Below are 14,855 nucleotides of genomic sequence, written 5' to 3' on the forward strand. Positions count from 1 at the left end.
CATGACTTAAGCTCCAGTGAACCTCAGCGAGACTGCCCCCACACGGGTTGTTATATATAACGATTGCGTGTCAATGGTGACCCTGTAGCATGGTTTGCTGCTGGTACAATCGGTCATTGGTTTGCATGGTGCCGACTCGATTATTTACAGGCTCTTGTGACAAAGCTGGAATAAAAACCCTAGGAAACACTAGACGAATATTGTAGAACAACAACGTGTTTCCAGGATGAAGATGATAAATATAAATTAATATTTTAAAGTGGAAGATGTTTTTTTCTACTCTCTTTTTGCAATAAGGTTTATTGACGGAGGCGACAGGCCCATCAGTTTATATTTTTTTCACAAGATATGAGTACAAGTTCCATACCACAAAACATGGTGAAAATTCAGAGAAATATTTTAGAGTAGTTTGCCATTTAATGTAGACGTTAGTACATTAAATATATTAAAGGATGGATGTTTCTTAATTCACAATAATTGCTACACATGAAAATTCACATGAAAATCTTCTTCTTCGTATTGAAACGCGACAAAAAAAAGTATCATTTAACACACGTCCTTGTTTTCCCACGAAAAATCAGTCATGAATTCGAATGAATCACGGTTATTTTTCATATTTTACGAACGCTTCACCATGGGACACATTTTCTTTCTTTGATTCATATGCAGTTTGTTTGAACATTCATAAAAAATATCATAGCGCTACGGCTATGTTAGACATGTGCAATGCGGCAGTTATACGACGGCTAGAGCGCTATATAACAACACTAGCGAGGCAAGTAATGAAGTAACTTGGTGTGGGTTGTTAAACGTGTTTTCCCTAAGAAATATCTATTCGTATTTAATTCCAGCTTCACTGGAATTTATTTTCTACAACGATCTAAATAATGAAGGCTAGGGCCCCGTTCCACATAGCGATATTTGCGCTAAGATGGTCGTAACTCCCAATCTTTAACATAGGCTTACAATGATCGTAGCGCTAAGATCGCTTTGGGGAACGGGGCCCAGATCTCTTTGAAACAAATTATCATACCAATTTATTCACAAGTTCAATGGCAATACTTATTTTTTTTACCCAGATTTCTCGTTCTGATTTGGCGACTGAGACGTGAGATAAGGGTTGCACAATATCACAGCTATATATAACGCAAAGTAATCGAGTCTTTACCAGATAGACGACCGTGTAAGGAAAATCGGGACGGCTCTCCCGAATTATGTATTTTATAACATAACAGTTATTCTGTATGAAAGACTAGTTATGGATATTAGACTCGAAATACATAAAGGTTTTTGTAAAAAAAATATATAATGAAACCATTTAATATGTTCATAAAAATCAAAATAAATTATCGAAATATTGAAGCCCAAAAGAATAACTTGTGCATTAGAAACGTCAACACACCAAATAAACAAAATCACGATCGTATTTGTCATATACATGTCAAAATACATTTCCGTGAAATTTCAATATTCCATCCAAAAATATATATTAATATTTAGTTAAACGATGTATTGACTAACACCCCTAATGTCTTCAAGAAGGCGACACGGGATGGGGCCATACAAAAGTATCCATGGCGACGTTCTAATGACGCAATCGCTTGTGACGTCAAAGTATGTTGACGTCATGAGCCGGTAATGAGTCAAACAGATGTGACATCTTGCTTCAATCACAAGGTGTGACCACGTGAAGTAAATCAACTTAGATAGTGAAACAATATGGACAAGAGTGACCCGGAAACCTCAGGTGACACAGCTAGTGAAATTGCCAGAGAGGGCGACACTCAAACCGAAAACGAGATCTATCTTGAGATTCTATCAGATCTATTTCCGGACAGTTCCAAGACTTTGGATAGTCAACCGGAGGATTTCAATGACAAACACAGTGAACCGACCGCCACCTCTGAAAACAACAACGAACCTGACCAACAACCAACGAGTTCTGTTCAGGATCTGCTGGCTCTGCTGTCCCAAGGTGGCATCAGCGAACATCAGTCCGATATCTCGTCACCATGCAGCGTTCCCGACTTTGACTTCTTCCACGACATCGCTAGTGACAATAGCATCGACTGGGAAACTGCCTCATCCAAAGCAATGTTGCAGATTGTGCAGACAGACCATCCATATCTAAGCCACACTTCTAGCAATCAAGAGGAAGAACAGGAACCATTCAAAACTACAAGCTGTTCATCCATTCCGGACGCTGAGTTAATTCATGATTTCTTTGTACATACAACAAACATGATAGCCTATCAGCCAATAGGAGACATAGGGAACCACTGCCGGCCTGTACACATCACCCCAACTACCCTGATAGGTTGTCCTGAACTAACCCAGCCATCTGTTGTGGATGAGCAGTTGCAGAACCGTGTGACAACCCCTGATTCGCAAATATCTAAAATGTCGCCAACGGCTCTTTCGTCCACCGCGAAGATACTCACCATCACAAGCGAGAATGCTTCTAAAGTCATCCAGTCACGACCTAAGTTAGTACAGAGAGAAAGCAAAATGACCACTGATACACCATGGAAACAAGCTGCATCATTTGGTCTTCATCCCTCCAAACTTCATAGAAACACTTCAACATCCTCAGAATCTCCACCTCCGACTGTACAACATCATGTACATGACGACAAGATGCAAAACACATTACCCCAAAAACAAGTGGAAACAAAAAATAAACCACAAGATGCCGAGACAAGTACGGACAAAGCCACACTTGACAATAACCTATCAAAAAATGGGGCTGATGAAAATAATTTCAAGGACCCTGAAAGCTGCCAAAGCTTGAACAGCGGATCGTCTGTTGAACAAACAGGTATTGCACTTACAACCCTCGGAGAGACTGAATGCCTTAGCGAGACCGATGTCAAAGCCCTATGGACGGCCGAATGTAAAGCCGTGTTTGAGAAAGTCCAGGAGGAGAGCCTTCTAAACTGTGCCCTTACTCTTCTGCTCAAAGGGTGGGAGAATTATATGTCCTTGACCTTTGAAGAGGTCCAACAACTTGAGATAGATGCGGCACGTGAGATGAAGTACAGTGATGAAGTCGTGGAAATGCTGGAAGACAAGGATAGATATGTATGGCAGATTATTGAAGAAATGGAACCAAGGGATTTTTCGGTGAATTGGTCCTAACGCTTTTTAAAAAACTATTTTATAGTAATGTTATAATCATGTTCGTGGCTTAAAACTGGTTTTGATATGAGTGATAATTCTAATTAATGGATTTTAATTCTACATACGATTTATAGGAAATGTACAAATGTATACTTTTTCAGGTTTTACAGATATATGGCCATTTCACTTTATGAATGATGTAAATATTCCACAGCTTATCATAAGAAATAAATAGCTTAATTAACAGTGGATTATCTGTGTATTTGTTTTATTAAAGGGCATTCGTGACCAACTCGTGTTATTCAGGGACAAGCCGAGAATCTTCTTGCAGGTTACGGAAAGGGGCGAGTGGTGACGAATGTGTTGATGGGTTTAAAAAAACAAGGGAGGCCACTCCCACATAATATCTCTATTTTACGGAGCTTCATTTGAAACATTTCAATAGGCACAGTATTGATTGGCTCAGGAAAAGATCCTGTCAGTGAGATTGTCATATGAAACATCCATCAAATTTCATTTTGAACATTTAAAAACAACACTTGGGTGTGGGTGTTAATTAGAGTCATATATGTAGCAATATTCCAGCAGTATTATGACTTCAGAAAACATCTTCACACATATACCCATGTGATGGATCAAATCCAGGTTATTTCGGCTGACAAGGAAACACTCTAACCACTAGACTACATCACCTCCAACCCTTGAAATAGGGTCACGAGATGGGGCCTGTAAATAATCTAGGCTGAACCAGACAATCCGGTGATTCATATCATGATCAAAACAACCCATGTGGCCTGAGTACGTGGACACGTGGTCACCCAAGTTACTAATAAATTTAGTTGCCTTTTAGAACCAGCAGGGGTTGCTGGGGATAATTTCTAACCACAAGACACCTCAGGGCCCATGATTCAAGTTGGTGATTTGGTTTAGTACCCATTATCTCTTCAAGAAAGAAAATTACACTTGATCTTAGGGGCAATACTGCACTTGTAGAATCAATTGTGCCCAAAATATTTTCAGTATCCAGAGTTTGAAAATAAGGCACAAACAAAGAAGGAATCAAGTCGCAGCCTGTAGTACAGTTGAGACAAGTGTTGCTATATTCCTCACATTTACCACAGTAAGTGCCCCACAGCAATAACCAGCCCCTGACCAAATTCTGGACCAATTTGCAAGTTATCTTTACATACACCCAGTACTCTGCCCGAAAGTTTACACAACAGTTTTTTTATATAACACTCATACTTTCCAGGATGCAGACACTGAGTTTCTTTCCATCTTTGGAATTAAAGCAGTAATGATGTGGGTCATTGTATCCCTTGAGCACCTTGATTAAATACATGAAAAGATTTGGAAAATATCTGTTGATGCCGAGTTGGCGGTACACGTCCTTTGCAAATCCTGCAATCGAGTGAAAATCTGCATGGGAGTTTACGAACCAGATATCGACTTTGTTACACGATTTTGATTTGACTATGCATTGACTCGTTTGTCCAGCCAAAGTATAACTCCATAATAACAGTTTTCAGTATGGTCAAAATTTGCAAAGGTCAAAATTAAAAATATTGCAAGAAATTTAACATACATGTCAGCCCCACAACTAACAACACAGGAAATACAATTAAAGTTGTCAATCAGCTTGTCTTGTAAACTATTATTTCCACAGTTTTAGTGTCTTCGGCACTGGACCAACTTTGTTCTCTCCTTCTCGGACGCCAAATTTAACTTGTGTATGGTCTTCATAAGTGTTCCTGTTTTGCAATTTTCTAAGCGCTTTTTATGGCAGATGATGTTCAAATGGCTTCATTTAAAAAATAACACATGAAGAAGATGTATTTTGTTTCACTTCAAATCAGTTTAATCACAAGCTGTGAAAAAACACAATAATCTAAATATATTGTAATTTACATACTGTTTTTATATTTACAGTAACCACAATATCAATGAGTTGATTGAAATTTGTTGTCTTCTTCAAACAGATGTACAATTATTGCAGCCATAGAATCAAGCACAAGACAAATGGAAAATATGTACATCTTCCTCAGAGTTGTGTGTCCTGCCTTCCATAGCTGGCGAATACTTCAAATGATAATTCGTTTACAAGTTCTTGGCCTCTAAGTGCCCTATGCCTGCAGTAAAAGCTTAACATTGTGACATGACATTGTTGCAGCAAGAGGATCAGTCTCACAAACAGAATTCATTTCTCTTCTACGTGTATAAACATTTGAGGGCCATGTTCGACAAAGAAATCTTACTGCTAAGACAATTGTAACTCCCATACGTGAACACTGACACCAAGATGACTCTGTGGAATGGGGTCGACTTAGATAATGGATACTCCATTACGTGACCACTGACACCGAGATAACTCTGTGGAATGGGGCCGACTAAGGCAATCCTAACTCCATTACATGAACACTGACACCGAGATCACCTTGTGGAAGGGGCCGACTAAGGCAATCGTAACTCCATTACATGAACACTGACACCGAGATCACCTTGTGGAAGGGGCCGACTAAGGCAATCGTAACTCCCATATGTGAACACTGACAGCAACATCACTCTATGGAATGGGGTCGACTTAGATAATCTAACTCAATTACTTGAACACTGACATCGTGATCACTGTGGAATGGGGCCGACTAAGGCAATCGTAACTCCCATACATCAACACTTACACCAAGATGTCTCTGTGGAATGGGGTCGACTTAGATAATCGTAACTCCATTCCGTGAACACTGACACTGGGATAACTCTGTGGAAAGAGGATCAGTCTCACAAACAGAATTCATTTCTCTTCTACGTGTATAAACATTTGAGGGCCATGTTCGACAAAGAAATCTTACTGCTAAGACAATCGTAACTCCATTACGTGAACAATGACAGCGAGATCACTCTGTGGAATGGGGCCGACTTAGATAAACGTAACTCACAAAGTGAACATTGACACTAGACTCAAAGGTTGTCTTAGCAGAACTTGTCATAACAATGCAATTTATTACATAGTTTGTCAAACTGACATGATTCAATAAGGAAGTAAGTCAGTGAATGTTATTTAATTTATATATGTTCTCAGTAAGCACAGGCACTTCCTACCAATCTGAAGTGGAGTGGTAACCACTGCACTTACCTTATAATTTAAGCCTCACTGTGAGAAATGAATTCAAATATCTATTAATGATTGACCTGATTATCCTTATAAATATTAAAAGTCACAACCAGTACCCATCAATGTACTTTTAGCACAACCATTATGCCTGACAAAGTTGACAAATATTCCAACAATAGTGAACACAGGTTGAGAAAATGGAATTAAGGAATTGCATTCAAATTGTGGCTTATATCAGAGTCATCAATAATACAGCCATGTTGCTCAATCCATCAAATTATACAGAGAAACCAGTCGTAAATACTGTGAACACAATTTCCGGTAATTCACAATGTTAGAACTGGTAACTTGTTAGAACTTGAGGGTTGGTCGACCAACTGGTTCACAGATCCAAGACCAATCCACTGTATCCTTATTCTGTTCTGGAAACACCAGATTTTTACCTAGTAGTTTGAGGAGGCACTTCAGCATTAAGTGTAAGCATATTCCTCTGTCTTAACCTCAGCTGTACACTGACCATATCTCATCCGTTACCACACTTAGGACAGCAGTGGAACATTTCATAGCTTTAGTCCTGATGCCAGCACACTTCTGAAGGTGAAATCCACTAGGAGCTGTCTAGGACACCAAGTCTGACATATTCCCCTGTGATGTCGATATTAGCCAGTTCCTTCCACCGGTCCAACCAGATCTGATGAAGACATTCTACATCCACCTTATCAAGATGGGAGCATGTGAAGACAAGACCCCGGAGAGGATGCAGTTGGTTGCTCAGCTTGTCATTGACAGCATCCAGAAAATTGGAATCTAAGGGAGACTTTATTGCACAGCCCTGAGCAAGCAACTCCTCGAGGGAGCAGTTATTTTTCCCAGACTCTTGAAGGAGTTCCTGTATAACACTGTTATCCACCTTTGTGTTACAGGAGATGTCCAGCCTCTTCAGACCCTTGTACAGTGATGGCACTCTGAAACATGGACTGACTTATGAATAACTATTTATCCTTGTGAGGTCAATTACCCACAGACCAACTTCAGATAGCAGTCCTAGCAAGTCTGACTCAAACAATAACAAACCCACCTTGCCTGTTTGCTCAAATGGTATGATTCAGTCAATCTCGGAGTTTCATACAGGGTGCTACTACAGTATCAATGCCTGGACCCTGGGGCAGACCATGCAACATTATCCCTCTCTACACATTCCATTTCTGTCATCCTAATGTAGGGCCTCCACCTTCATAAGCCTTTGAACAACACTTTCTTTCGAAAGAGTATCTATCAGTTATTTAAACCACTACTTCCACATGCACTTGCAGATAACTAAACATATCATTTTGAGACTGAAATATTTGAAGTAATGTTTAGGTATTACACATGCCATGTGTCTTATGAGAGAGTGAGTGAGTATGGTTTTACACCGCTTTTAGCAATATTCCAGCAACATCATGACGGGGGACACCAGAAATGGGTTTCACACATTGTTCCCAAGTTGCGATTCGAACCCGGGTCTCCGACGTGACGAGTGAACGCTTTAACCACTAGGCTACCTGACCGCCCCTATGTGTCTTATGAAGAAATGTCAAGCTGTTTTACATATGGTATTGTCCAATCACCTGGTAACAAAGTAACCATCATCTGATGTGAAGTGGCAGGCAGATAGATGAAGATCCTCCAGAATACACCCATCCTAAAGGCAAAACAATTAGTTACAAACTGATCAAATAACAGCCACAAGGACAGGAAGATAAATTGCCGATATTTGCACATGTGCATTTGAGCAATTCCCAATGCTGATTGATCAGTTAAATGATATGATGTCATACGGCTCTATAGTTGAGAACAATATCTGACATCGTTCTCCACTGTACCTGACATCACAAACTTACAGCATTAGATCATTTAATCAATAGGTTAACTTTAGATTATCAGGTTATATATGGAACAACCAACTCAGAATTACTTATTAGATGCCCCTCATTAATGTATGCTGTCAGTTCCTTGCCAAGAGTAAGGCTTACAATAATCCTACATTGGGGACCGATAATCTTACATTCCTTGCAGCTTGATTGTCATTCTCTAATTTTTGTTCCCGGAAATGTGAACTTATGAACCTAAAGCCTTGCAGTCTACCTGAGTAAGATACTGCTGCAGATGAAGCGTGAGATGGCTGACGCTGGTCCCGGCGTGTGTCTCGGACAGGTTGAGAGTTGTCATCCGTCGGTGATTCAGGCACTTCAGCAGCTGCTCCAGGCCTAGGGATCCAAGTCGGTTGTGGGACACGTCCAGTTTCTGCAGATTTGAGGCTGAAAATATAATTAATCAACATGAAATCTGTTCTGTCTCAATATCTTTGTCATGTTAACATATCATGATATATATTAATTGGCATGCCAGAAAAAGAATATATCATTACAAAAATTGAGAATGAACCCACCTTGCATGGCATCTGCAAGTGCCAGTCTGTGCTGAGAGAAGAACTTCGCTGTCAGTTGGCAAGCTGACACAGAGAGGTCAGTGAGAGAAGGGAGACAACTCAGTAGGGTTGCCAAGTAGTTGGTAGAGTTATCTCCCATGGAGTTGTGAGAGTAGACCAAAGTTACAAGTGACTGAAATAGATATGAATAATGTACTGATCAGATTATGGCATGCTCATGAATGGTTCTGTCACAATTAGTATCTATATTGGAATCTGTGAAGAAATGCAAGAATTATATTCCCCTGACCCCTGTCTTCAGCAACCCATGCTTATCGTAAAAGGCGACTGTGCTTGTCGCATGAGGCGACTAATGGGATGAACAAAGTTTCCGGCATGTAAAAAACAATTCGCACAAACACATCCCAGCATCACTATAGTCACTACCCGAACAAATGGGTCACACACTGTTCTCCCATGCACAGCGAGGTAGGGAGCAGCTGTGCGGTGGAGGAACGTCACAGTAGGGCCCCCCCCCCCTGGAGGAACCCGAACCGGAAGCGAAGAAGCAGATCAGGAGCAACTCTGGGAATGGTGATCTGTGCGTATAGCTGTGATGATGATGAACAGCTATAAGCGCCAAATAGAGAGAACCAGGCGTACATTTGTTGTTGTTGTCAGTGTTGCAGGGGACCAAGGTTTAGCAGCAGCAGCATCTGCCCAACATAGACGCATCCACTGTAATGGTGGTGGGGACACGTGGTCTGCTGGCCTTCTTCGACTTGAAAGATGAAGCTTTGGGTTTAGCTTTGATTTCTTTTCAGAATCCTGGGGTTTAGAACGCCTGTCCACTTCTCGGGGATGACACTTGTGCAGATACAAATTAAAGGATATGTTCATAAGATGTTGGCATTCAGAACACCGCTTGCCTGCACTGCAACAACTTGTATGTGTCCGACAGAAAACATGTTGGCATTCTAAGCAGGTGGGGAGGATCCTTCTTACTCATTTCCCTTGATGTGGATTGTATTTGTAGGTAGGGAAACCGAAATGTATTCTCTAACACTGATCATACATGTCTCCACAGTGTGGCGATGAGCAGGAAAATGATGTGGAAGGGGTAAGCATGTGATCAGATCATGTAGATTGCTATGCACAGGAGGACAGTGCATGACCATTGCTGGGATGTGTTCGGGTGAATTGTTATTATAGAAGCAGGAAACTATGTTCAAGATGTTCCCCCATATGATCGAAGAAGAAAGAAGAGATGCATAGTGTGAGATAAAATAAGTTTAAAAAATAAATGAAAACTAGTCCACCATTCAAAACTGGAAATATGGATCACTGTGTTTCTGGTCGCAACATTGGAGACATAATTATATAATATACCTCATTACTCACGGTCTCATCCATTTAGTTTGGACCTACCTGTAGAGGCCTACTGCCTGACTGTTGGCCTGCCTCCAGTGTGTCAGTGAAGCTCTTCAATCCAACTGTTGTGATGTCATTCCCACACACATTGAGATATGTAAGACCAGGGAGGGAACACACAGACCTCGACAGCACGGACATTCCATTGTCACCAAGACGATTACCTACAATGAGATTTGTGTATACTTTCATTCAAAACACCTTGATGCCAAGGATGGAAATTACTAGTGTGAACCATGCAAGCCCCAGTGACCGGGAATTTCTATCTACACCATCAAGGCAAGATGATATGCACTTGCTCATCCGTTAGGAATAATAGAGTGCTTGAATCTGTGAAGGACTGATACATAGGTCTTTGTCAACCTAATAACTAGATACAGCAAAATTAAATGAGACACTTGACTTTTGTGACAGACTGTGGACAGTCAGTCTGGCATTATTGTGGAGCAAATTGTTCTGTTTGGACAGATATATCTTGCACTGTAGATGTTTAGAATAATTTGACATTTTCAGTTTCAGTTTCTGTAACACCAATAACCACTTCCAGACTTTTCAGACATTGACATTCCTATGTACATACTTCATTATATGATAAAGGACATGTCATCATAGTTATGTATTGGAGAAAACACACTCACAAGGTTTAGGTAGACACAGCATGCCCTGGGGAGAGGGAAAAACCAAGGGGGCGAAGCAGGTCAAGGTCAAGGTGTGGACTTACTCTGCAGGTCAAGGTGTGGACGTACTCTACAAGTCAAGTTGTGGACTTACTCTGCAGGTGAAGGTGTGGACGTACTCTACAGGTCAAGATGTTGACTTACTCTGCAAGTCAAGGTGTGGACTTACTCTGCAGGTCAAGATGTTGACTTACTCTGCAGGTGAAGGTGTGGACTTACTCTACAGGTCAAGGTGTTGACTTACTCTGCAGGTGAAGGTGTGGATGTACTCTACAGGTCAAGGTGTGGACTTACTCTACACGTCAAGGTGTGGACTTACTCTGCAGGTCAAGGTGCTTCATGTTATTCTGTCCCTCCAGGGCGCGACATACCGGATGGATCTGGTTGGACCTCAACGCCAGATTCCGTAGGGATAGGCAGCCTGTACTGTCACATGATTGCAGCAGGCTAACAATGTTCCGATACTCCACTGGAAGAAAACAATACAGTAGACTTTCAGTCTGACAAATAATTACTCAACTTCTCAGGATCTTATAATCAAACACTTTCTTAGCTTGACAGTTTCCAAATCCATACATCACATTTAATCTAAGAGTAATATTTGTGTTGCGTTCAACCTAAAAAGTTTTGCCAACAAATACCTAAAATATAAGAATAGAAACATTCGGGCAATCAAAAACTTAAAACCCCTTCTGTTAACTGAAGCTTGTTTTTCTGGAGAGATATAATGTTGACTGGTGTACTCCTACCTGCCCGGGTCAGTCGGCAGGCCTGTCTGTATCTGTCATGCAGCGGTTGCATGTCCCAGCTGTCGACCACGGCATCCACCTGCACACACCCCACAGTGTTACACCATAGAACACCTTACAGTGTTACACCATAGAACACCTCATAGTGTTACACCATAGAACACCTCAGTGTTACACCATAGAACACCTCACAGTGTTACACCATAGAACACCTCAGTGTTACAACATAGAATACCAAACAGAGTTACACCATAGAATACCTCACAGTGTTACACCATAGAACACCTCAGTGTTACACCATAGAACACCTCACAGTGTTACACCATAGAATACCTCACAGTGTTACACCATAGAACACCTCAGTGTTACACCACAGAACACCTCACAGTGTTACACCATAGAATACCTCACAGTGTTACACCATAGAACAATTCAGTGTTACACCATAGAATACCTTATAGTGTTAAGCCAGAGAATACCTCACAATGTTACAACATAGAACACCTCACAGTACTTTCATGACAATTCACATAAATTGGCTATAATTAGACTCCCTGTTGCCTCTGTCTGGGTCCTTTTTTATCTATCATTTTTGTATTCAGGAAATCTAGAATACTTTAGAGAAAAATCTCAGATAACAAAATAAGTTTTCTGAGTTCCTGGAGCTACTTTACTGAAACAGATTAATCAGCTCCCACCCAAGTCCACACTGCCACTGGTCATGCTCATTGTCCTATACACGGACGTACATACATATATACGTCTTTGTCCTATACGACATCTTTTTAGCAATGAACAATTTATTGAGCAATTAAGTTTTGAATTAAGTATTTAATCTCCACTTGTTCTAGTTTTACTTCTTAACTGTATAAAAGGGATATATAAGGGTACATTTCAATGAAAACTGAATAACAGAATCCCGACTAAGCATAAATAATTGTCTCATTCCCTTAACCATGTTAACCTGCCACTAAACAAGAGACATGTCTACTAATTGTGATTTCTAAGGACTTACCACTTCATTGTTACTGAGAACCATACACACAACATCATCTGGGGACAGGATGGCACCATCACGAGTCCTCAGTGTCACCAGAGGTTTCTTCTGGTGAATCTTCTCATACCGTCGAGAGACATCCTGGGCCAGCCATGAGATGCTCTGATTGCTACAGTGAAAGCAATCAATCAATATTTTCATACAATGTATCTGCAAACAAAAGCATGTAAACAGGATACAACTCTACAGTGATCTACTTATCCCAGTATATGGATATCACTTAAAGGGACAGAGCGTCCATGGTTCTGTATGTTTTTAAATCATGCATGAAATAATTCCCGAGTGTGACATCACATGCCTGATTTGACTCGCAAACCTAAACAATATAGTTCCGCACAGCGAAGCCAACAATGCAAGCCCTGGGCAGAGTAAACTGGCTTCAGTTGTTTGAGGCAAATTGAAGAGAAAGCTTCGTGCTTGGTTTTCGTGCAGATGAGTTACAAAGTATCAACTGCCAGCTTGATTAGATTAGAAGCCAGTGTATATGGAGCCTAAATTACAACATAAATATGTTCGGCCAGCCTAGACCCTCTGTCAAATTGTCACATCTTACATGTGTTTCTCATCCCTTCATTTTGGACGAGTCTACACACTACTTTCGTAGTTTCATTGAGAGAATATCCTAAAATGTGAAATACTATTTCCATTTGTGTATTTATCCTTCATGTCCAGTCATCGAAGCCCCACGGAGAGCTAGCGATACAGTCACTTTGATGTGTAAAGCTATATTGTCATGCACCTCACTGTCGCAGTTGTAGTATATCTATATAATTAAGCAAATATTATCTCTATATAGATAAACATAACTTTCATTCAGAAAATATCCTAAAACAAAAAATACAATTTCCATTTGCGTATTTATTCTTCACATCAGGTCATCGAAGCCCCATGCACCTCACTGTCATAGTTGCTTCTAGTATGTCTATATAATTATGCACAACAATATGTAAAGGGCACCAAAAGTCTTACATTAGGCTGTCTGTACTTATTTCAAAGTAAGTGCGTTTGTGTACAAACAAGAGAAAAGTCTGGACACGCCATAAGCCTCCACTGGAGCAGAACATTCTGTCATAGATTATGGCAAGCAGAGCAGACAAAGCTCAGGAGTTATCGGCTATTGTTTACAAACAGAGCTTCAGAACAGTCGATGTCCAGTCCCTTTACACCTACCCTGAAGTGTAGGAATAAGTTCAATTCAGCAAGTATTTCTTTAGTAATCCTGTAAACAAACATTTCAAAAAAGGGTATGACCTCAAAATTGACCATGACCAATAAAATAAATAAGCGTGTCAAAAGATTCACGACCATAAATGGTCCTTTCTAATTTGCTATCCTTGATTGTGCCTCATCACCTATTGGTTTGCATACAAAAGGCAGACAAATTCCAGCAAGCCTTGTATCTACAATATTGATGCCTTTGATTCCAAATACGTGAATTTGACCTACATATCTGGAACTGGAACCAACAACATCTGCCCATCAATAGTGACCTTGAGTCTCATGACCCCAGTGGAGGTCAAGGTCTCGTTCTGATGTGTAGATTGAGGAAGACCAGTGCCTTCATGATCAGCCGTTGTTGAAAACCCATTTTGAGAAGGTCCAAACTCATCAATATTTTCCCTCTGAAATCCGGAAAAGCTTTTTTGTGTGCTTCTGTTTTCCTGAGTTGTAAAGTTTGTCAACTTCATCTGCCTTGGCTTGGTTTTGGTTGACAGTTTTGATCGATTTGCTGAGCTCTGACTTTGCACAATACTGTCACTATTGACACTAAAACTTGACATAACAAAATCCTCCGTAAAATCATCCACACTCAACACATCCGAGTTTGATGGAGCTGCCTCCATTCTATTATCACTGGCTCCACTGTCATCATCAACATCATCATCAATCACAAAACATTTCCTTCGGGATGTATCACATTTTTGTCGTTTTGAATCTGTTGATTTCCGTGACCCAGAGGTAGAAAACACTCCTCCAATATCCAACTTCTTTCTTTTCTGAGGCTGAATGTCATCGATAAGCCAATCATCTCCAACAAAATGATCTGCATCTAACAAAGCGCTTGAGTCAGTGTGAGTCTTGGGAGTGGCAGATTTATCATACACTGATCCTCGGACAGCAGCTCTTTGTGATGCACTGCCAATCCCGGATATGGCGTAGCGGTAGTTGTCTGTAGCACTGCTGTGTGGACCCAAGTCCTCCAGGCGAGGATTAGGGTAGAAATCCTGACTGTCTGTCTCAGGCAGGAGAGACACTTCCTGATCACTGAAACACACAGGCTGCAAGTACTAGTACACCACAA

General features: G+C 40.7%; 1 protein-coding gene across 1 annotated transcript in view; it reads right to left on the minus strand.

Annotated features, from left to right (window-relative positions):
- Positions 1–4,961: 4,961 nt before the first annotated feature.
- The window catches only part of LOC124113031 (tonsoku-like protein), a 30,980-nt gene continuing 21,086 nt past the window's right edge, over positions 4,962–14,855 (minus strand). The window contains exons 17-25 of the mRNA XM_046473272.2: positions 14,000–14,818; positions 12,512–12,662; positions 11,497–11,575; positions 11,067–11,216; positions 10,068–10,234; positions 8,661–8,832; positions 8,357–8,529; positions 7,840–7,913; positions 4,962–7,194 (exon numbers count right to left, since the gene is read on the minus strand). Of these exons, the coding sequence (XP_046329228.1) occupies positions 6,837–7,194; positions 7,840–7,913; positions 8,357–8,529; positions 8,661–8,832; positions 10,068–10,234; positions 11,067–11,216; positions 11,497–11,575; positions 12,512–12,662; positions 14,000–14,818 (2,143 nt within the window). The 3' untranslated portion in view covers positions 4,962–6,836. The remainder of the gene's footprint in view (positions 7,195–7,839; positions 7,914–8,356; positions 8,530–8,660; positions 8,833–10,067; positions 10,235–11,066; positions 11,217–11,496; positions 11,576–12,511; positions 12,663–13,999; positions 14,819–14,855) is intronic.

This window comes from Haliotis rufescens, unplaced genomic scaffold (genome assembly GCF_023055435.1).
Source record: "Haliotis rufescens isolate VD_foot unplaced genomic scaffold, xgHalRufe1.0.p SCAF_19, whole genome shotgun sequence".
NCBI lineage: Eukaryota > Metazoa > Mollusca > Gastropoda > Lepetellida > Haliotidae > Haliotis > Haliotis rufescens.